Source organism: Anticarsia gemmatalis, chromosome 12, assembly GCF_050436995.1.
Source record: "Anticarsia gemmatalis isolate Benzon Research Colony breed Stoneville strain chromosome 12, ilAntGemm2 primary, whole genome shotgun sequence".
Classification (NCBI taxonomy): Eukaryota; Metazoa; Arthropoda; class Insecta; order Lepidoptera; family Erebidae; genus Anticarsia; species Anticarsia gemmatalis.
The window spans coordinates 10,699,878-10,723,736 of NC_134756.1; the positions used below are offsets into that span (position 1 = coordinate 10,699,878).

The 23,859-nt window shown below is 38.3% G+C and overlaps 3 protein-coding genes across 7 annotated transcripts; 2 read left to right on the forward strand and 1 right to left on the reverse strand.

Annotated features, from left to right (window-relative positions):
• Positions 1-525: 525 nt before the first annotated feature.
• Rpn12 (regulatory particle non-ATPase 12) lies at positions 526-6,608 on the forward strand. Its single transcript, XM_076121054.1, has 5 exons — positions 526-716; positions 786-961; positions 5,319-5,526; positions 5,948-6,118; positions 6,409-6,608. Exons 1-5 carry the CDS (start codon positions 609-611, stop codon positions 6,550-6,552), a joined length of 807 nt encoding a protein of 268 aa, XP_075977169.1. The 5' UTR covers positions 526-608; the 3' UTR covers positions 6,553-6,608.
• A 121-nt stretch (positions 6,609-6,729) lies between these two features.
• On the reverse strand, positions 6,730-23,632 carry LOC142977264 (uncharacterized). 5 transcript variants are annotated; one of them, XM_076121047.1, is made up of 20 exons: positions 23,437-23,632; positions 21,991-22,707; positions 21,559-21,827; positions 20,867-20,938; positions 20,381-20,437; positions 19,580-19,597; positions 19,261-19,317; positions 18,689-18,862; positions 18,244-18,373; positions 17,719-17,881; positions 17,100-17,171; positions 16,857-16,952; positions 16,006-16,243; positions 15,542-15,665; positions 14,898-15,114; positions 14,233-14,431; positions 13,629-13,801; positions 12,906-13,106; positions 6,967-7,079; positions 6,730-6,890 (listed from the first exon to the last, which is right to left on the reverse strand). In XM_076121047.1, the coding sequence occupies exons 1-20, from the start codon at positions 23,454-23,456 to the stop codon at positions 6,788-6,790; spliced, it is 3,213 nt and encodes a 1,070-aa protein (XP_075977162.1). In that variant the 5' UTR covers positions 23,457-23,632; the 3' UTR covers positions 6,730-6,787. The 5 variants fall into 5 exon arrangements, with proteins under 5 accessions (XP_075977162.1, XP_075977163.1, XP_075977164.1 ...); XM_076121048.1 differs by having other exon boundaries at positions 20,867-20,932; positions 23,437-23,631; XM_076121049.1 differs by having other exon boundaries at positions 18,689-18,853; positions 23,437-23,631.
• On the forward strand, positions 7,168-10,179 carry smid (nuclear valosin-containing protein-like smid). The gene has a single exon (XM_076121053.1). It carries the CDS (start codon positions 7,292-7,294, stop codon positions 9,899-9,901), a length of 2,610 nt encoding a protein of 869 aa, XP_075977168.1. The 5' UTR covers positions 7,168-7,291; the 3' UTR covers positions 9,902-10,179.
• Positions 23,633-23,859: the final 227 nt, after the last annotated feature.

Sequence of the window (23,859 nt, forward strand, 5' to 3'; positions counted from 1 at the left end):
TCATTCCGATAATAATCAAATTACTCAAAGTCAAAGCTGTACGTTACATAATAATTGATAAAATGGTGATAATAATATTTAAAAAAATGCGTAATAAAATCGCCAAACCGGGACTAACATTTTCGTATCCAAATTCAATAATAGGTACATATTTATGTAACGCAAATATATATATTTATTGAAGGTACTTTAGTAGATCGATATGTTTCAATAAAAATTGATATAAAAAGTGAATGAAATAATATAATTTTTGTTTGTAATTTATTTTTGTCGTGGCAATGAAAATATCGACTTTGACCTGTCATGATGGTGCGTTCGAATACTTTACCCATTTTATTTTGAACCTCTAATTTGTTCACGTGAATGGTAGGTTTAATCACAAACACCAAATTGTCCTGATTTATTTTTTATCAATGAAAACAAATTGTTGTTTGATTTGTCTTTTTAGAGTCTTATAGGATTGGATAATTAAATAAATTTGATCGAAGAACAAAACCATTGCGTTGTATTCAAAATTATATGTAGTTCGGAACGTTACTTATCAAACAACCAACCTCAATCGGTAAAATTGTATTTTGTAGTTACATTTCTATTAAAATAAATAAAAAATGGCATCAGTAAAAGATGTTGCGACTCTGTATCAGAATTTAAAGACTGAATGGGCCAAGAAACCACGTAAGCTTGATAAATGTGGTGAGCTATTGAACAAAATAAAGGTAAGTGTTGGACGATGACTTGACAGTATCGTTACCAACAAAAATGTTACAAATAACTCTTTGTTTCAGATTGCACTTACACAACTATCTTTCCTGCCGAGTAACAATACTCAGGTTAATCAGAAAGAATTAATTTTGGCCCGGGATGTGTTAGAAATTGGAGCGCAATGGGCAGTTGCTGTGAAAGATGTCAAAGCCTTTGAGAGGTTTATGTCTCAGCTCAAATGTTACTATTTCGACTACAAGTAAGTAAACTGTGTTATAATCATGTATATTTGGGTCAGGTTTGCGTAACAAACCTAACAATACTCAGCTACCTCTATGAGATTCTCAATGAACCAAAATCACTTGTTGACAGCTACATGTAGCTATACTAGTAGGCTGAACAATGACCCGTGCTCAGTTTTGTCATAGATGAATATCAATATCTATCTATCCGACCGATTTCGGCCATGGCGACCACTTCACCTCCTAATTAAGTCGGCGCTGATGCGCACGCAGATGGCTTATATAGCCAATTTTATTAGAAAATTCACGTGTGCAGTGCGGACACGTGAGTTTACCGCTAATATAATTGTAAGCAGTGGCAGCAGGTGGGCGAGCCTTTAAATCGTCGCGTTTTGTGTCGAGGTCTTTTTTGCGCCTCTCTTCGAATTCGTGGATCTGTTGTTGTACCAACCCGCGCCATTCAGGCCGCTGTGCTGCCAAACCTTCCCATCGAGAAGGATCAATGTTGCATCTCTTCATATGGCGCTTCTGCACATCTTTATACCGCAGGAGTTGTCCGCCATGCTTACGCTTACCCTCCACGAGTTCAGAATAAAAGATGCGCTTCGCCACTCTCTCCTCCTTCATTCGTGATACATGACCGCACCACCGAAGTTGTCGACGCATTAAGTAGGCCTCAATGCCACCGACATTGGCTCGTCTCAATACTTCGGTATTACGCACTCGGTCAAACCATCTAATCTGCATGATGGTACGAAGGCATTTGAGGTGGAAACGATCTAGAGTGCGTATGTGGTTGCGGTGCACACACCACGTCTCAGAAGAGTAGAGAAGGTTTGGCAACACAATTGCCATATAAACCGATACCTTGGTAGCCAGCTTAAGGTCGTGAGAGCAGAAGACCTTCAAACGCAACTTTCCAAATGCTGCAGCCGCAGCACTGATCCTGGAGTTGATTTCAGCATCAAGGTCACACTTTGTTGTTACTGTGCTCCCCAGATACCGGAACATATCGACCTGCTACAGCGCATCCTCACCAAGGTTAATAGTGAGTGTCTCACGTCCATGTATGTCTAGCGACATCACCTCTGTCTTTTTGACGCTGATCTTAAGGCCGAACTTACAGCATGCTTGGTGAAAAACGGACATAAGCCGTTGCAGGCCATCTGGAGATTCTGACAAAAAGCATAGATCATCCGCATACATGATCTCTGATATTACTGTATACGATACTTTACTACGCGTCTTAAGTCTGGCTAAGTTAAAAACATTACCGTCAGTGCGAAAGCGGATGCGGACTCCCTCGGAAACAGCATTCAGCACTTCTTTGACTACTACCGCAAAGTATATGACGAACAGTGTAGGTGCTAAAACGCACCCTTGTTTCACCCCACAGGTAACAGGGAAGAAATCTGACTGTTCACCGTCTACGGACACGCAGCAGTGCATATCATCATGCAGGAGCCGTAGAAGCCGCACAAACTTCTCCGTACATCCTAACTTTCCTAGCACGATCCAGAGAGCTTCACGAGGCACACTATCGAATGCTTTCTCTAGGTCAACAAAGCAGAGGTACAAGTGGCGACCCTGCTCTCTACTTTTTTCCTGTAGTTGACGCACCGAGAAAATAGCTTCGCACGTGCCTCGGTCAGGTCGGAAGCCAAACTGGGTTTCGGGCAGAACTTTTTCTGACAGATTTTTAAGGCGGTTCAGAAGAACTCTAGCAAAGGCCTTTCCGGGAGCAGACAGTAATGATATACCGCGATATGAATTGCAGTCGGATCGGTCACCCTTGTTCTTATATAGGGCAATAATGCGAGACACTTTAAATTCGTCCGGGACTCTCTCCTCTTCCCACATACGAACAAATAGTTTCCAAACCGACATGTGCAACTTCTCGCCACCATACTTCAGCAGCTCACCAGGAACAAGGTCAATGCCAACCGCCCGCTTATTTTTCTGCTGTTTGATGGCTATGACAACCTCGTCACATGACAGGGGCTCGTCAAGCTCAGTAGCCAGAGGAAGTTGAGGTATTGTGCTGATACTATGTAGGTCGGCTGATCGGTCTACGTTGAGCAGAGTATTAAAATGTTCAGCCCAACGCTTTAATACATCCTCCTTGTTAGTCAGGAAGCATACACCATCTAAAGACCTCAAAGGCACTTTTGTTCGGATGGATGAACCAATCAGCTTGCGAACCTCGGAGTAAAACTCCCCAAGCTGGTTTGTGTCGGCAAGCAACTGTATTTGACGGGCTTTGTCTTGCCACCACTTGTCTTTTAATTGCCGAGACAGCCTACGCAATTCTTGGTCACTTTGTTTGACCGCCGCAACACTTTCACCTCTTCGATGATATCGTTGCAAAAGCTTTCGATGTCTATCAAATGCTGCTCTGAGAGCCTCACTATTGTCATCGAACCAGTCTTCGCTAGGCCGGTCTTTGGTACCCAATATAGCTGAAGCGGATTCCATTACATGACAAGAAATGTCTCCCCAAGCAGCATTGACCTCGCCTGTTTCATTTATGTGCAACAATTTCTCTGTTAAAGCGTCGGCATATTTCTCTCTAACCTCGCGATATTTTAGCTTATCCACGTTTAAACTCGTAGGTTTTTTGTCAGTGGATCTACGCGGTCGTCGGAGACGGAGTTTCAACTTAGTGACAATAAGTCGATGGTCAGTCCAACAGTGGGCACCGCGCATTACACGGGTGACTTGGACTTGACTGATATCTCTTTGCCGTACGATGGCATAGTCAATCAGATGCCAGTGTTTAGATCGTGGGTGCATCCATGTTGTCTTGTGCTTGGCGGCAATTCGGAACATAGTGTTCGTTATCGCAAGGTCGTATTGAGCACAGAGACTAAGTAGCAAGCGACCATTGCTGTTCATATTGCCGACCCCGTGTCTTCCTAGAACCCCAGGCCAAGCATCATAGTCCCGACCAACTCTGGCATTGAAATCGCCTAGCAACAAGATTTGCTCTCTGGTGTTTATGCTGTCAAGACATTGAGACAATTCCTCATAGAATTTGTCCTTAATATCATCCGACTTGTCTAGCGTTGGAGCATAAACGCTGATGACATTAAGGAAGTTGTCTGTATCCAGTTGAAGGCGCAGTGTGGTCACGCGGTCCGAGATGTGTACAGGACATTCAAGTCGTTTTACTAAGTGATTCTTGATGGCATACCCTACACCTGATCGACGAGGTTCAGAGGAAGGGGTACCTTTCCAAAAGAACGTATAACCACCTCCATCTTCCACCAGCTCTCCTTCATCAGCAAGATGTGTTTCGCTAAGCGCAGCCACATCCACATTATAGCGACGAAGTTCACGAGCTACTATAGCAGTTTTACGTTCAGGACAGCTATTGCCATCACGATCAATTAGCGTTCTCACGTTCCACGCTGCAAAGGTCATGAAAGTTGGGTTCATATTTTTATTTACTCTGTTACGTCGACCACGAATTAAGTGATGCGATGGCAGCCGTGGTTACTGCCACCTCCAGGTAAGGACGAACATTTTTTTAGAGCACCTTTTCTAGCTCCCTCCTCGGCTGAGCGAGGAAAGCAGTGTCTCCCTAAATAGGGCTGCTTTGTCATCCCAGGTGTTGCCGAAACCGCATTGTCGTCCCCAATTTGCAATGCGAAAGCGACCACGGCATGTACTCATGCCCCTAGGACCGCCTATGTGCAGGAATCAGACAAAGCCCAGCTTGCATCACGCCAGACCTCTCTACTTCATCCCATCGCCATAGGGCTTAACGACAACGGAGTCCATTAATCGGAAGCGGTCAGTTGCGCAGGAGATATTATAGTGCTCAGACGTACGCGCTAACGCAAGAGCACTCTCTCGTCCAACAAATCTTGATCCAATGGAACGGGGAGCCGTTACGGTCGGAGAAATGTCAGATGCAGCAGTATGGCGAACAATAACAAGATCCCTATTGTCACCTTAAGGCATTCCTGCGGTTGCCTAGGTATCTTGCCACCAAAGGTGGACTGCTGTGGAGCCAAGACACAAGTTCGGGAGACGACCGAACAAGCTCAGGTGACGTTGCTCCTGAGCCCCCTCCTCCGGGTTTAGCCCACGAGCCGACGTGGTTTCCAGGGTGTGGCCGCTGCATAACAGCTTCTTGGAGCCACCGGAAGAGAGTTTGCGAGCTGTCGACGAGTTATTTACACTTGGTCACCTGGGAAGGTCGACTGACAAAGTGCAACGCAGACCGCCCAATATCAATATCAATATATTGCAAATGAATCAGATGTTGAAGTAATCATTACTTACCTTCTAACCCTCATAAACATTAAAATAAGAATGCTGTTGATACAAAATAATGATCTATACTGATATAAATTAATCTTTTTACAGATCATGCCTGCCAGAGTCAGCATTTATGTACCAACTTCTTGGTCTGAATTTACTGTTCCTCCTCTCTCAAAACCGTGTGGCTGAGTTCCACACAGAGTTGGAACGTCTCCCAGTAGATGTCATCAGAGCTGACCCTTATATCAGGCACCCATTGGCTTTGGAACAGTATTTGATGGAAGGCAGCTACAATAAGATCTTTTTGGCTAAGGTTTGTTACTAAATATTGTCTTGTGGATGTTTGTATATTATCTCTGGAAATCATAAATGACTAAAGTTTTATTGATATATTATGACTATGATTCTTTTAGTTTTTGTGAGAGATTACAATGATTTCCAGTCATTTTCCATGCCATTTCCAGTCATGTGTATCTAGCCTATGTTCTTTCCTGAGTATCTAGGAATTTTGCTAATCCATATTCAGTTTGTTTTAGATGACTGGAGCTTTTAATTTACTCACTTATATAGACATATTCATATTTATAATAATGCATACATCCATCTTTACTATTTCTATTTCTACATCTTTACTATTTTAAACATTACAGATTTAGGGATGTAGTACAATCAGTATCTATATTCATAGAGTTCAAACATGCATGACTAATGTCTTATTTATAAATTCTTTACAGGACAATGTTCCCGCCGAAAGCTACACTCTTTTCATGGATACTTTGCTAGACACAGTGAGAGGAGAGATTGCTGCTTGCATAGAGAAGGCATACCTGAGCATACCTTGTGCTGAAGCTGCTAGGAGACTCAACCTGGCCTCTCAACAAGCTGTGCTTGATTATGGCAAGAAGGTAACTAAAGAAATACAGTCCAGGAATTTGAATTATACCAAAGTACCATTTTATTAGTATTGCATTATGTTTGTTATCTATATTGAAATCATGTTTAAAGTTAAGATATCATTATTATTATATGGTTTTCATTGACCTACCAATTTACGACTAAACTTAAAGAGTCTTTAGTTTCATCATATTTTACTCCATACTACTTCTTTACTGTCTTGTGGGCTGCATACATTTAATATCACACCCTTGATAAACTTTGGATTTGTAGAAGTATTCATATTTGTATTATTTTCCAGCGCAACTGGGTGCTAGGTCCAGACAACTGCTACCACTTCAACTACTCCGAAGAGACGTGTGCCGCCGCCGCGGGAGTGCTGCCATCCTCCGAGCTGGCTGAACAAACCATTGAATATGCTAGACATCTTGAGATGATTGTGTAGATTAAATTAGTATTTATGTATTTCGATTTAAAGTGATTAAATTTTCCTTTATATTAGGTACCTATGTTTCATTTACGATCTACCTATTGAAAGAATTATCGCTGTCTAGTTCAGAGTCGTTAAATATTGTCGCAACAAATGACTAAACATGTATTTGTAAGAAATAAAACAGCGCTAAACATTATCTCATAATATACTTTATTTTATCAATAAAAATGGCATGCTTCATTAAACCTTAACTATCTTCTCTTGCAATGCTTTCTAAGCTGTCTAATTTGAGTAACCTCGAGAAGTGGTCCAAAGCCTCTTTCAGATTCCATTTCTTTATTTCTAGGCACCTGCAAAGAAAACAAATAAATAATCAGGACATTACAAGATAATAAACTTTCTAAAATTTTATAAGGATGAAGTTACCTTTCACTGACTTTTTTGTCCATTGCAGTCAGTTTCATGAAAATCTTGAGTAATTCCCCTTGAAGTTTTTCGTCAGTAGTAGCATCAACTTTCAGGTTGTGCTTCGTTTTCACCTGGAAAAATATTATTATAAGTAATACGATTATTCACTGTGAACAGGCAGCTTTAGAACCAACCATGTGCATAATGCAATGAAAATTTATTATCTGTGCCAACATTCCATCGATTCAGCGACGCCGCTGTCAAACATTACGTTTTGTGGAATAGTTTACTAAAATAAACTTTTTAAAGACAAAATTCATCACAAAATAACTTTTCGCACAAAATGAAGAAACACCAAACACGACAAAAGACTATAAACGATCCTATTATAGTGTCGCGAGTGAAGAATTATCTAGCTGAGAATGTGGACAAGACGTTCGTCGATGTTAGCCAAATGGCGCGTTCATTGAAAGAGCGCTACCGCGAGTACAACAACAGGAGCGACAACGCCTTTTGCCAGATGGTAGAGAGTGCCTATAAAGTAGTTCTACAAAGCTACGGGCTGGAAGGAGCGTCTACTTCGGAAGGATCGGAAGAGGAATCCGATTTGGAGTTATTAGACGAAAGTAATAGTAGCGCACTAAACGATCGCTTGCTCGCCATGTACAAGATGCAGGATAAAAAACGGCCGGCGACCAATCGGCGGAATACTGACAAGTCTGGCGAACCTATAGATATTTTGAGTAGCGACGAAGACGGCGGTGCGGCACCGAAATTACCGAAAATCAATGATCAAATCACAATAACCCCCCACATACCGAATAAGAACGCAAACAGCACGGCCGTTGAGAACACACCTAAATCACAACAAAACCAGCATTCAAAAGAAAACGACAGAAAGAGAAAAGCTGATATAAATAAAATTGCAAATGCACAACCAAAGAAAAAAGTTGATATTGGAACTGTCAAAAACGTTAAGGTTAGTTTTGATGACATAGGAGGTATATCAGATATTATCACACAGATCTGTGATTTAATATTACATATGAAGCATCCAGAAGTTTACAGCCAGTTAGGTATTAAGGCTCCTAGAGGGGCACTATTGCATGGGCCTCCAGGGACTGGTAAAACATTATTAGCCCATGCTATAGCCGGGAAGCTTCAACTACCACTTATTGCAATAACTGGTACAGAATTAGTTGGTGGAATGTCAGGAGAATCGGAGGAAAGAATCAGAGAGCTGTTTGAGAGAGCTGTATCAGTTGCCCCAAGTGTTTTGTTTATAGACGAGATTGATGCAGTCTGTGGGAACAGAGTACATGCCCAGAAAGATATGGAGAAGAGAATGGTTGCCCAGTTACTTGCGAGTTTAGATTCCTTAACAGAAACAGACTCATCAGTTTTAATACTTGCCGCTACAAACAATCCAGATGCCTTAGATCCTGCTCTAAGAAGGGCAGGCCGCCTTGAACAAGAAATAACATTAGGTATCCCTTCTTTAAAAGCGAGGAAAGAAATCCTCAGTATTCTTTGTAAGAGTATTACATTAGGTGAAGATGTTAATATGAATGTCTTGGCTCAAATAACTCCAGGATTTGTTGGAGCTGACTTACAAGCACTTGTAAATAAAGCCAGCACATATGCAGTGAAGAGGATCTTTGGAGAAATTCAGGCTTCAAAGATTGTCGTAGACACTAAACCAATTGAGGTGGTTCCTACTACAGATGAAGTTGCAGTTGTTTCTAATGGGGACAAAGAAAGTGAAGAAATCACATCAACGGTAGATGCTCCAGTTGATGATCCTATACCACTAGCTGATGGGGACAAACCTGCCGAAGAGTTAAATAATGCAAATGTCATTGCTCCCACCGAGGCAAACCATGTTAATGAAGCAGCTAAAAAACCTGTTGATCCTATTGATGAGGTCCTTGCCTTGCTTGAAGATATGCCTTACACAAAAGATGAGTTAAATGGACTAGCTATTAGACATGAAGACTTTGTAAAAGCCCTAAAAACTACCAAACCTTGTGCAGTCAGAGAGGGTATTGTTACTGTGCCCGATGTTACATGGGATGATGTAGGGTCTTTGAACCAAGTGCGCAAAGAATTGCAGTTAGCTGTCCTAGCCCCAGTGAAGTATCCTGATCAGCTTAACAAGCTTGGATTGTCTGCTCCAAGTGGAGTATTACTCTGTGGCCCACCTGGTTGTGGTAAAACATTATTAGCCAAAGCTGTTGCTAATGAAGCTGGAGTTAACTTCATATCTGTGAAGGGGCCTGAACTGTTGAACATGTATGTTGGTGAAAGTGAGAGGGCCGTTCGTACGTGCTTTAGAAGAGCCAGAAATTCTGCGCCTTGTGTTATATTCTTCGATGAATTTGACGCCCTATGCCCGCGAAGATCCGGCCATGATAACAATGGTGCAGCGCGCGTTGTGAACCAACTGTTGACTGAGATGGATGGCATAGAGAGTCGCGAAGGTGTCTTTGTGTTGGCTGCATCAAATAGACCAGATATCATTGACCCTGCAGTGTTACGACCGGGCCGTTTGGACCGCGTCATGTATGTAGGCATGCCAGCAAGGGAGGACCGATTTGACATTCTTCAGAAGCTCACCAAAGCTGGTACGAAGCCTCAATTAGGACCTGATGTTGATTTACAAGTGGTGGCGGAACTGACAGACGGGTACACAGGCGCTGACTTAGCCGGTTTGGTCAGAGCAGCCGCTACAAATACACTTACAAATCACATTGCGAATGGAACACTGGAAGGCGAAATATTTGTTGGCTTTGAAGACTTTAGAACCGCCCTCGCGAAATGCAAGCCTTCTGTGTCAGCTAAGGAGCAGCTACATTATGAAAAGTTGCGATTGAAGTATGCTTCGGGAGCCGACGATAGAGATATGGAAATGGAGACTGAACCGTTAAACGAAGAATCTATGGACACTGTGTGATCATCGTTCAGACGTTGCTATCTACAGACTTAACATTCATCCGCGGCCCATATTTTAAGAGTAATCCACCAATAGTGCCAATCTTTTCATTTAAGCAGTATAATGTTTCCTTTTAGAATCCATTTCATCCCTTTAGTAATGGAAGCAATAATGGGATGGCTATTATTATGATTGAAATGTTTTCTGTGAGTATCAGAGTGATAAAGTAGTTTTGCGTAAGCCATTTATAAGCTGCACATTTTAAACTCGAGACATGAATAAAGATGATTATTTTTTCCTATGATTGTTTATCTTATTCTGCCTATAATTTAATACATACACATACACGTTGACACCACAGATATGTACCAAGGGAAATATAAGTATAAATTATACAGTCTTACTGATCTTGTTATGATGCATTCATAGCTATATCAGCATGCATTCATAGCTCATACATACTCGGAACTACGTTGCAATGCATATTGCATAATAACATGTAACAATCATTCCGTGACATAGTTAAATAGTAGGTATGCACATGCATAGTATACAGTTTCAAGATAATATCCGTAGAGTAAAGATTTAATGATAATATTTGATATCTATTGGCGTACGAAATATTCGTATTCTTCAGAATTTATGAAGGTGGTGTTTCAAAGGATGATAGGTAACTACCTAAAACGGTGCTATTTTGATGTGATCCGCGCTTACTATGACGAGTGCTAGCGCCGACGACAGGACTAAACATATTCACAAAATTTCATAAAGACAAACATCGTGGCTATTCTAGCAAATGTACGGAAAGTAAATACATAAACTTTGAACAGTTAGTTCAACTATGATAACACTACGTATTTACATAATATGCTGGTAGTAGAATTACTCAACCGATACAGTTGAATACCTAATTCAATTACCTAGTACCGGTAGACTACTTGATTAGGCATAAAGCTGTTAACCGATTCCGTGCGGAGGTCTTTTTAGCAATCTTTAGTGCCTGGCGTCAAACAAAAATTCCATGATGCCTCTGGGGCACCAAGCGCCAGAGACTGATGATGCCCCTGAGGAATCATCCGCCATGAGTTGTAATTTTTAGCTTTTTCTCGTGTTTCCACTTGTTATAGAATCATTTGCCATTGTGTATTGGACGTAATCGGTCTGTAAATTCGTTCAGTGCGTTTTAAAGTGACAATCTGTGTGTTTTTATGGAAATGGAAGGTGAATAACTAGTTTTTATCAGCTGTTGTAAACCTTCGGGCATTATTTTATGGATATATTTATTCAAAATTATTATAAAGAATTTGTTCACGTACCATTTGAGTTTGCAGCGTGGTGTAACTCGTTTATAGTTATATTTTCTATATTCCAGTGTTTTGTAAATCACATAACCGAATGGGAAGTCCGATTCTAATAAAACAAAAATATTCTACTCGTAACCGTACGTCGTACTTACCTACAAACACTTACTTAAAGTGTTTTATTTGGATAAGAATGTACCGAAGTGTATTTTTATTGATAAAATATCTATGTCTACCTCTTTAAAAATGTGGATTTTTGTTAGGCATTTAATTGACAATCTTTTTATTTTATTGTGGAGTTACCCAGAAAAAAAGTGAATATATTCCTCAGTCAGAATTCGAAACTCAATGCGACGATGACGACGTGTTTTATGAGAATTCATAAACTTATGACGACTGGAAACCAGAAGTGAATGAGGATAGTGAAATATAATTATAATCAATAATAAAATGTGTCTCGACCACTTGGTTTACAACCTCTGAAGTTTGCTAATTTACGAAATTACTTGAAACGAACACTGTAGGCATGATATTGGTGACAAATAAAGACACTTTTATTTACGGGACTCTTTTGACAAATGTCGTTTTAGCCGAGTTTTTTATATTTTAGTTTTGTATCCTCTCGGGCACCATACGCCATACGCAATAGATTTACATGGTGCCTGTGCGGCATCATCCGCACGGAAACGGTTAATAGGTAGGTACACTAATTCACTCCTAAAATACATTTTCATTAAATATTTAAGCCTTTCATTACACTGAATAAATATTTCTGATTTATTACGTAGAAGCTGTTCCGCGTGGTAAAGTGCTGTAGGTTTTTTTTATTATAGCTACGTTAAAAGGCATGCCTGATCTTTATGTGCATGCTAAATTCGATACGTCAAAATCGGTTTATCAGACGAGGTGTAACAACATACAAACTATAATACCAATATTTTTCCCAATAATGACATAATAACCCCATATTCATATAGGTATAAGAACTTTAAAGATACTTGCAGAGTCACCTAAAGTCTAATAAATTTATCACTACAATTATTATCAATATAAACAATCTGAATCAAACATACCTTGGTAAAAACCAAAAATCATGAAACAAAACAGTAAAAACAATGATAAGGTGTGCTATCAACAAAGGGTGTGAATTCATGCATGACAATCTATTGTAAATAATTTCGCCCACGTATCGTCACCCTAACGCTAAGGGGTGATCGTTGTTGCGTATTGATTTTATTCATGAATATTCTAAACAGCTTTAGTCGTAATAAATCGATACTATAATCACAGTCACACACATTTGTCCACTTCTGGTCACATTAAAGGTACTTACTCAAATGAAATCTACCATCGTAATAATACTTACCTATTCTTATTCCTTTACTTTTGCATGAATAATTTTCGTACAATACTAGTGTTATTTTTTGTTTAACAAATTTATCGTACCTAATTGTAAGTACAAATATAAGTATGTCCAGAACTTTCTATATAAATGAGTGCATAATTTTGGCATTTATCGACCCTATGGGCAGCTATAGCTGTGACTACGAAATAATGTTACAACTTTCTTCGATATTAGAAGTTTTACCTATTATGCAGAATTTCGACGCCTATGATCGCACCATGTTCTTCGTTTCCGCATGTATGTAACCCGTGTTATAGAAAAAATCTACGAAATGGTACAATACTAAAACAGTAAAGGAAATATTTTTTAACAAACTTACTGCAGTGACAGCAAACGCCGACCTCCCATACTCCCCACTAGGAATATTCCAGTGTAACATTTCTGATTGTATCTTGTATTCAACACCATCTCTTGTATTTAATACTAATGTTCTAGTAAATGATAGTAGATGTTCGTCTTCGGCTAATGATTCACGAGTCAGTTTGAGGATGCCGTCGATGCGAAGGATTGTGGTTGTGTCCTGATGAAGAATATTGTTATAATAATCATAATATCTTGGATGTTTCCGTGTAAGTTAACTGTCTATGTCTATAGCGGTAGGTACAAGTTTTACTGAAATCTGCCGCCAGCGTAGATTTGTTGGAAATGGATATAAAAGCGGTACTCCAACTTCCTTACTCTTGAAATAAAATAAGGTAGTATCCCGTCACGTTGGGCAAGAAATTATACGTAGGACCGAGGACGTTACGTGCTGTCCGATACGCATAAGTCTATTTTCATGCTTTGGGACTTTGGGAGTCATGGCGTTTTTTTAAACCCGAAATTTCAGCTTAACAATCGAATGTAATTCCGCCGTGACAAACACTTAACCAACATATTATCACAGCCATATAAGTTGGTATCATCGATCATGGGAGCTAAAGCTGAGATATAAAAGTCAATGAAGTTTGTGAGGATCGTACCAAGTGGCGTTCTTTGGTCTCTGTCTACTCTTATAGGAACAAGCCGTAATTGAATGTATGTATGTATTCTATGTACTTACGTTATGAAACATAACATCAACAGTAAAAGTAAAGGGATCGTGTTCAGTCCGTGGCCAGCTGGCTATAGTCTTAACGATCGCAGCGGAACCTTTCACCATAGTCATGTTACCTTCTTCTATTTGTCTGGCGTTTTGAAACAGTGTTCTGAAGCACCTGTATATTGGGCCGAAGGCTGGAACAAAAAAAAACATCTATATATTTTTTGTTTCAAAAGACCTGTTTCAAAATCTGGAGATAATAACTGATTAAATTTTGGTATAGATTTGCTTGTTATTCATATAGGTATTTGTAAGGGTTTAAAACCAACTACGGTAGTCATTACCCTTATGAACGTTTTTTTTTAAATCTAGAACTACTAGAGGCGTATTAAAAAAGTTCAAGTTTAAGATTATAAAATTGGTCCCTAGTACAGCGGACAACAAAAATAGACAGCTGTGAATTCGAGTCACAATCTGACAAAAATATGTGTGTAACCCATATGTAGATATTTCGGATCTGTTTGTCATCTGTAATCGTCGCTAGTATGTTGTAAAGTCACAGATTACTTGGTAGTACTAGTTTTCTTTAAAACAGTACCGTATACATGTTTAAGAAGCTACTTACCCAATTTATAATGATAGGTGATAGTCATAATAGCATTATCTTCGTACATGTCCGACAACATAACTCTATGTTCAATATCACCGTCCAACAGCGGGAAGTATACTTCTAGAAACTTCTCAGCCAAATCTTTAGCGTCTTCGGGACAATAGTTGCGGATGAATTTAGGCATATCGCCTTTTAGTTTTACTGGTATATCGTCCTGGAAAAAAACATATTACAATCAGATATTACATATACTCATAACTAACCGGAAAAACGATTTCTTTTGTTTGATCTGTACACGCTTACAACTATAAACGCTTCTTTATAGAATAAGAGTATTTAAGTAGAAAGCTATCTACTCGCACTTGAAAGCAGTGAAATAAAAAAACTAGTTCCTCCTTCATTCTGTTGTCATTTTTTGCTGTTTCTTTACTTCTGCACTGCATTCTTCTAACGATGTGAGTCAGTTGTGGTTAAATTAATGTATAATGATTGAAACAATCACTCCAAGATGTAAAGGTTTCTGAAGTAACAATTGCAACATATTCGGATTAAAAAATAAGTATAGTTTAATTTTAGGTCAACGTTATATAGTCTAATTTTAGTCAAGACATCATAAAAATCTGCCTTTTCGTGTAATTTTAATACAAAACTAATATAAATCTAATAAGAAATTTACTTACAATAGTCATAACACTCGGGAACATCATCTTCACGACCTTCACATACTGGTCCGGATCAATATAATCAGTGCAGAACGGATTGCCTTCCAAATGTATAGTGTTCAGCGGCAGTTCCCGACATTTTATAAGCAAAGTGATTCTTTCCAAACAATTGTGAGACAGATTTAGGTATTGTAGGTTTGGCGTTGTTTCTTCCAAGTCGAAACCGTCTAGGGAACTGAAAGAGGTCACTTTGGTTAGTTAGAACATATACTATAGAGGTACACATAAAAGCATGCAAGCGTGTATGAAATATATCCACGTGTCGCCGTTTACAATGTTGGTCTTATGTGTGAAAAGTATTGACTCACGTTATTAAAATTCGGACTTTTATTGAATTTATTCCAATTAAAATTAGAGAAATCCAAGAAATTAACCCGAGACCGCTTAATCGGCAGAAGTTTATACTACCGCCGAAATTAGCGAGGCAGTCAAAGTCACTTATTTAAAATACGGGAATTAAGACAAATAAGCATTTTACTTCGCATTGCTAGACGTTTCGGCGCAAGTAACACTGGCATTTTAGGACTTTTAAAAAGCTAGTGACTACTAAATGAGAACTAGTTACTATACAAAGATATGATTTACTTTAAATAGATACTCACGTTAATCTATTATGTGATAGATTCAATTCAGTGAGATGATTCCATGTGATCTCACTTTGCAACTGAACTAATTCCGTTTGATTGTTCAATCGGTTTAGCGGGAAGTAGAGGAAGTGGCTGATATCTGAAACATAAATTAAGGGTAAGAAACCGGAATAAGTCGTCGAAAGGGTCGATGTTCGATTATTTTCTATAGAGTGAAGAGTCTTAAGAGAGCTCTATGTGAAGCTTTGGTCCTAGTTTTTATGGCTAAAGGGACTTTTTAAATATTTATGACGATTGATTTTTTGTTATAAGAATAAATATCAACTTGTCTCTGACAGTTAGAGAAAAAGAAAAAGCATTTTGCCCCTTGCGTCTTGTTTTTATTCATTCCAACGAACTTGTTTTCGAAAATTAATCGGTGATGCAGAAGAGCAAAATTTGGAAATTTGAAAAGAGATCAGATGTCTTATAATATTTACCTTCTTTCAAAGTAAAAGCGCTCAAATCCAGCAGCGTCTCACTCTTAATGCACATATTGAGTCTCTTCCTCAATATAAGTCTCGGCACAAAGTCAATCTGATTGAGCGTCAGTTCAGTTTGACCTAACGTTATGATCAACTCCACGTCGCCTTTACGAATCGTGAAACCGCATTTGTGTAGATTTAATAACGCTGAGCGACATCGTAGTGTTAGGAATTTGCATTCTTGGTAGTTGAACTGGAAAGGAAGAAACAACAATTTTATCAGTTTTTGTCCCTGCCGAGTCTCAAGACTCCTCCTGCCATAGCCAGTTGCGTTCACCGGTCGGTAAACGATCTGTGAGTTAAGCAACCATTGGCGCGGTCATCATGGTATTTGAACTGAGCGTCTCCGTGCTTCGGAGGGCACGTAAAAAGTCGGTCCCAGTTGTTCTGAATGAAGATAACAGTCGTTAAGGCATGTCAAAGGCCTCTCGGGCGGCTTGAACCACTTTGACACTAGGTTGACCACTAACCATACGATAGATAGATAGATCCTAGAAAGAGTAATCTAGGATGTCTAAAATGTTCATTATTGTGAGTATTGAGACTCATTCTTTGTCTCTATCACGCCGGCTAAGTCAGAGTAGGGATCTTTGCAAATAATCTAGAACTGCGTAAAGAACTTACAGGCTTACCGAATTGAACTATATTTTTTTATTAAATTCTACCCTTGAGTTGTCTCTCGAAAGCTTCCTCGAATAAAAATGACCATAATCTATGTCAATCTCTAAAGTTATTGCTTGAAAGAGTAACAAACATAACGCTTATACATCCCTTAGAAACTTTCACATCAACAAAAGTATATTTACCTCAATAAAGCAAGGTATAAAACTGTATCCTCTGACATTCTCCATGAGCGTATCCAATACTTGTTCTTTTGTCCAATTTGGTGGGTAGCCAGTCACCTAAAAAATATTAACAATGATTATAGAAGAAGGCAATCTTTGTAAACTCCAAAGTTGATGACTGTCTTTGAAATAAAGTTACCAACATCATGTTCAGCGACTTTGATTTGTTGTCTCAGATAATGGTTATTGTGAAGTAAAACTCACCGTGACTTGTATGTATATTGATTCTTTCTCATACACTTCTTCCATTTGCTCTTTTTCCAGTATCATTACAGTCTGAAATCATAAAAGTAAACTAAATAAGCGAATATTTAAACCTGCGTAGTATTAAGTAGTGTTTTTGATTGGAGTTACGAGGTCTCGTGTTTGATTTCCAGCCTATGTTGTTTTGGTAGAAAAATCAAATTGTCCAAGATACACTGGACTAAAAACTGGCCAAGCCTGGGAATAATTTACACCCCATACAAACAAACAATTTCTCCATGACACCCGGACCTGAAATGTGCGACACCTGAGTGCATTGTACAGTGTACACCCCTGTTTTTTTCTTTTTTTTTGGCAGGAAACTGCATTACTGCATGTCCCGCTCCAAGGAGGAAGCGGGGGTCTGTCGGGCTCTCCCGCCGGCTAAGCGTTCCGGCTTTTTAAATTTGGGCATACCGATTAAAAAACCTGACGGTGTTCCTTTAACAGTCACCATAAGGTGGCCAGGACGCGGTACCTCCAATTGGATACTCCGCTTCCCCAGTGTGCCCCTGCCTACCACACCGATTATCCCATACATAATTATAAATTAAAGAACATAAGAATAAACTGTCCTCACCTTAGAATTCCTAGCAGTGACACTCCTCTTGATGACCACATTACGTTTCCAGGGCCAATACTTGAGGTACCTCATAACAGTGTGATCAGTACTAAGAAGAATATCTTCACGGAGATGTACCGGTGTTATTTCTTTTATCTCTTCTGTCTCGTCTACTACTTCCCTGGAGATAGAAAAAAGAAATTGTAAAGTTCTCATTTTATAGATAACGTTTCCTAAAACGTTTCTAAAGGTTAAAGCACACACAACTTAGGTGCTGCTGATCACCATCTCGCGTTACCCCTTGGTGACATACCGGAGTGTAGGTTACGTAATAAAAAGTTGCAAACATTTACAAATGCCGCTTATGATCGTCTTGTATTGTTTCTCTATAAAGAGGGATGCGGGTGAGAGCATCTTTATATGTAGTAATAGCTTTTATCACATAAATAAATCGACATTTGTTCTATTTTACCATCGAGTGCCATTCAAATAGCCTTTTATCATAGAGAAGACATTAAATAAGAGAACTATAGATTTTCATACCTTACTTCTTGATCATCATTAACAGTGACACTGATTGTAAGCTTTGGTTTTTTAGTTTGTGTCTGAGGTCCCAAACGGCGGAACGCGCTCAATCGTTTCTGACCTGATTTCTCTGTTGAGTCCGATTCGTCTGAAAAAAAATATATTTAATTAAGTAGTAAAAACTATAATATTTGTAGCTTAATATACAATTTTCGGCCAAGGTAACTAGTTTTATTGAACACGATTTATAAGAGGCCAGAATCAGCATCGACACCGGCTTCACGTACTCTACGAGGCACGGATATTAAAAATAGTGAATTAAATTTTTAGACTGTAGAAAAGTTTAGGCATACATTTCTGGTTAGACACGTGATTTGAACCCGTGACTCCTGTACAGCCGCGTACGCTCCAAATTCGCCACAGAGGCATTAGAAAACAATGTTTACATCCTATTTTTTCTTACCTTGAGGTATATCAATATCAGTATACAACTCAGATGGTGAATAAGGCTGTGGGATATCAGCTTGACCTTCAGTTTGTACCATCAGTGGGCTGGTCGCGTTTGTTGGTGGTTGGACGTTTGGCGCGTTCGGCGGGAAGTGGCACCAATTTGACGCTTCTGGTTGCTCTGAAAGGGCTTCAATAGATTCACACACGAGAAAAATGTAAAACATCTATTTCTATTTTGCATTCGAGATTCTACTACTGAATTTGATTTTGATTAAAGAAAATTGAGCAAAATGAATATTTTTCTGGTGCATTGGTATACGTAGTACGCTCTCATTTAGCTAACGTTTTTTGTCCTCAAAACGTTGGTCCTGTCCAGATTGCCGCTGACAATTTCTTAACAGAAAATCCGAACATTTATTTATTTATTCATTCTTACAACTATTTTTATAGGTTTACCTTAGGGTAAACTATAGTGCAGAAAATCACTTTACTCTATCCAGGAGTAGGACCTTGCAATATCTAGAGGCTTGAGCTTTTTTCTCCTGTACACATTTTGAAAGGAAAAATACGTGTTTTTAAAACTACCTGTTTGCGAAGACGACGATTGTTGCCGTGCCTGTGCCAGAAAACTTTTTGGTATACCTGCAAAATTACAAATACAATAGTCTAAAGTTGTTTAATAATAAGTATTACATATTTTCTTATCAGTTATCATTCATATAGAATTTTAATCTTTCACTACTATTTATATACACTACTAATTATATATTTCAGTAGTCTGTAAAGTTAATACATAGCTAATAAGTTTATAAACAATAAACATATTTATATAAATACATTTATTTTTTATTTTTTAGCAAATAACATAAGCGATATATCTATAACAATATACAACGTGACATACCTTTCGGGTATCTATAGCCTAAAACAAAAATATATATTAAAAACACACGAACACTTTAACGCAGGGATATTAGGTTTAGTATATACAATAAGTACATGGGAGTATATACAATAGTTCACATTATAGTATAAATAAACCAATTTACAGAGCGGATAAGAATATGGGCTATGGAGGAAAACTAGCCTAAATATTTAATATATTTTAATTGACTGAAAGGAAACATGCTTTAATCCACCCCAATTTTTTTTCAAACTTTTAGGGACGGTTCACATCAAACAGAAGATGCGTCGAGCGTAGCCTAAATAGTATGGGATTCGCAACGACGCATCATCGGTTGAGTGTGAACGGTCAAGTGTTTTTGTATACATTTGTCTGTTCTGGCGTTACGCGACCGATAATACGCGACGTATGTTCCGTCAGATATGAACCTTCCCTTATACCTTGGAAAACAATAAAAAAGGAATATAGTTCTCTCCTTGTTTTATGGGGTATATAAGAAAGTCATAGAAAATTCAATCCAAACTCATCCACGCATGCATGATTCAAACTAGCTATAATCCAAACCAACAAGTAAATAATACCGCTATCCCATAGGCGTTTTATGAAACTATTCTTTGAACAAGGGAGGGGTTAGGCTTAGCCACACTCGTCAGGTGTGGCTTGAGGACTTTGCATATAATGTAGAACCGTTTTTAAGAACATTTAAGCATGAGTTTTTAACTCCACACCCACCCAAACTATTAATTACAAGATTATGGATACGGGTTGTTCTAGTATAAAAAAAAAACAAATTATACTGACCATATGCATCTACATGCGTCCATTGATCGGGTGGCATACTGTTAGTGGGAGCGGTATCTGAAAATAACATGCATAAACTCTTATTAAGGCTTTCATTAGGCGCTCATAATCCCAGGTCAGAACAGAAGGTTAAGGAACTTTAGCGCGGACATTCTACAGAGGGGTGGCCGGATAACCGTATTTGAGGTAGGCCTCCCCGTGTTTTGAGCATGGGAAAAGTTGTATCGGTTGTTGTCAATAACGATTGTTATATTAAACAATCGTTAAGCCATGATGTCAATCGTTGGGTTGACTTGAACATTTTTGACAGTAGGTTGATCAGAAAAATAATAAATAGATTGCTTTATATAGGTTGAAAAGAAAGAAAATTAAACTCACTCCATAAGAATAATAAATTATGATGAATATGATTATATTTTGTATAAACTAATAACAACGCTTGTTGAATAATTGAACATTAATTAAGTAATATGATAGGATACTTACAGTTAAATACAGTTTCTACAGCTTCCGATTGAGGCCTCACACTTTGTTGTGTAGTAGGAGCTGCAACTGAAACTATTGTTACATAATATTGTAATGGCTGTATCCAAAAGTGCATAAAATAAAGACACCTAATAACACTGAAGGGCCAGGTCTACATTTTATGAGTGAGTGTCAGATAACTATCTTCTAAGTATAGTACAGCAAATGCAATGTCGTCATGGCCGACTTCGGCTACGGCGGCCAGTTTCAGTAAAACCTGCCAATTGTGTAGAACTTTGTTTATAGTGGTAAAATGTGTGCACAATACACAGGTACACTCTATTCCTTAACTCTCATAGCCCGGTGGGAAGGCTAAGCCGACACGACCAGTGAGAGATCAGCAGCAGGATCGACGGCTTTACGTGCTCTTCGAGGCACGGAGATCTACGATCTCAACTTCCTAACTCCGGGCAATCGCTGAGATTTTTTTTACCGAAAACTTAGAAAAGTCTTTTTGGACCGGGATTCGAAACCGAGACCTCTTGCGCGACACTCGCATAGGTACACTACCGACCGTGCCACAGGAAGCAAATGTATGAGAACCACTGACAAGATTTCATGTAGGTATCTCAGACTTATCCAGAAGTAGTGAATCAGCCTATCAACTTTTTATTTAGGTTTATTGGACTGACTCGTTTAGGTAAGGCACTTACCAGGTTGATGTGGTACACTAGTAACATTAGTCATACTTGGATGTGGTACCCCTCCAAAAGTAGGAAAATTTTGTGTACTGTTAGGAATCGGTCCACCAACATTTGGCATGCCAACATTGGCAACATTTGGGACACCAACACTGGGTCCAATATTGGTATTGCTAGTCTCTGATTCAGCTGAAGCCTTCACTTGTTTTTGTTTCTCTTGCTGCATAGTTTGTAATCTCATTTGGAACATGAGTATCTTCTTTTGTTGACTCATTATAGTTCTGAAATTGAAATTTGGTTGAGTAATACATATGTATTTTTACCATGCTTTAGTTTCAAATGATTGCATATTCAGTAAGTTGAAAATAAAAGATTCTCTCAGGACTTATACACAAGTGAATTGTTCAAACCATATGTATAATATGTAAAACACAATCAACTTACTGCCTAATTGTATTTTTTTCGGTTTTCTCAACTGGCTTATCATCTTTTTTTATCTCAATTTCTGGTTCTTTTGGTTTTACCGGCAATGTTTCATTTGAAAAGATATCTGCCTTCTTATCTTCTTTTTCTTGATTAATTGGCTTGAACATTGGTCCCAAGCTATTAGTTACCGGTGTTAACTGTTCTTCTGGAGTAAAAGGTTTTTGTTCAGGGTTTTTATTGTCATTTGCAGTTGTCATAATAATATTACCTGGAGGTGGAGCTGCCCATGGGTTAATATATTGGGTAGGTTTTTGTACACGAATATTTTGCTCCATATTCCTTGGTCTGAACGTCTTTGCTAGAAGGTTGGGCCGGATATTCTGTCCAGGATTATTTGGCTGCATAACTGGTGTAAGATTATTCTGCTGAAAAGTATTTCTTGGAGGCCAAAATGCTTGCCTAGGATTCCCTGGACGACTATTCTGTCCAGGATTTCGTGGCTGAAAATTATTACCAGAACCTCCTGCATTTATGTTATCAATTAGTTCAGGGAATATGGGCTGAAAAGATTGAATTGTTGGAATAGTACTCTGAGTTGGCTTTGGTGGATAAAAGTATGGTTTTTTAACCTTTTTTCTGGGATTATTGGCATTTGTTAAGGCGTTTATGTTCCTCCAAAAAGATATTTCTGTAGGTTCCTGATTTGGTTTCTTCTTTTTCTTTCCATCACCGGGGCTGGAAAATAAAAAATAAAAAGTCCATATTATTGAGAAATCTCTCTAAGCTGTTTAAAGTAGTTTCGAGGGTCCACCAATTACTTAATAATGAGATAATGACAGAATTAAAAAAAAATTTAAGCCTCAATACTTTTAAGAATTAAATAAAATTTTTTGGTAGTACAGCTCTGTGGCTGATTGTGGCTAAGGACTTTAGCCTGATTTATTTTTATTTTATTATTCTTACATTCTTCTTTTAAAAACTTAAACATGACATGAGACAGAATGTGGTATTAATAAATAAGTTTATAAATTTAACCCATTACTGTCCCACTGCTGGGCAAGAGGCTCCTCCCGTAATAAGGGAGGGTGGTATTAAACCTAGTCCAAAATTCAAAATAGAGATAATTATGTAAGTCTTTGAATTTGGAGTGTAATTATATTGTGAATAATGGTGTATACAAGGGAAAATGTAAATTATAAGTATTATACAAGCATTTACAAGTTATTGATATGCAAGTTTTGTTGACATTATTCATAGGCAGTGAATGTGAAAGTGCCAAGTGCCAAGTGAGCTAGAGTTTTGGTTATAAAATATAACAATTTCTATCCCTGTTCCAGCATTTTGAAATAAGACATTAAGAAAGTAAGTATACAAAGTAAATAATAACTGTAGAGAGATGCTAAGGCGGGAACATATAAAAAATTCCATGTAAATATGTAATCTCGTACATATTTAAGTACTTACTTAAAAACACCTTTCTGCATTTTTAGATTTATAAAATAAAACCAATTGTTTATTTCATCAAGATCTTGTTACTTTCTGTAACCACGTTCCAGTACCTCATTTATATTGTAAAAGTCTAAATACCTATGAAAGAAAGATATCTCGTTTAGGCCGGATCAAGTCCGTAAGACAAAGACAACCAAATTGTATGCTTTTAATGTATCTATTGCCAATGCGAAACTACAACAATGGAACTTTATTATCAACGTCTTTGACAGTATTGACATTGACATTTGACAGACTACAGATATTAGCCGCCAGCAGCAAAAAAATATTTCTTATTTGTTTCGACCAATTGCTGCGCTTCTAATATTTAAAAATGACCAAGGCACTAACTAAGATTTTCTATTAAAATACTGCAAAATATAGGAATTACTGAATAAA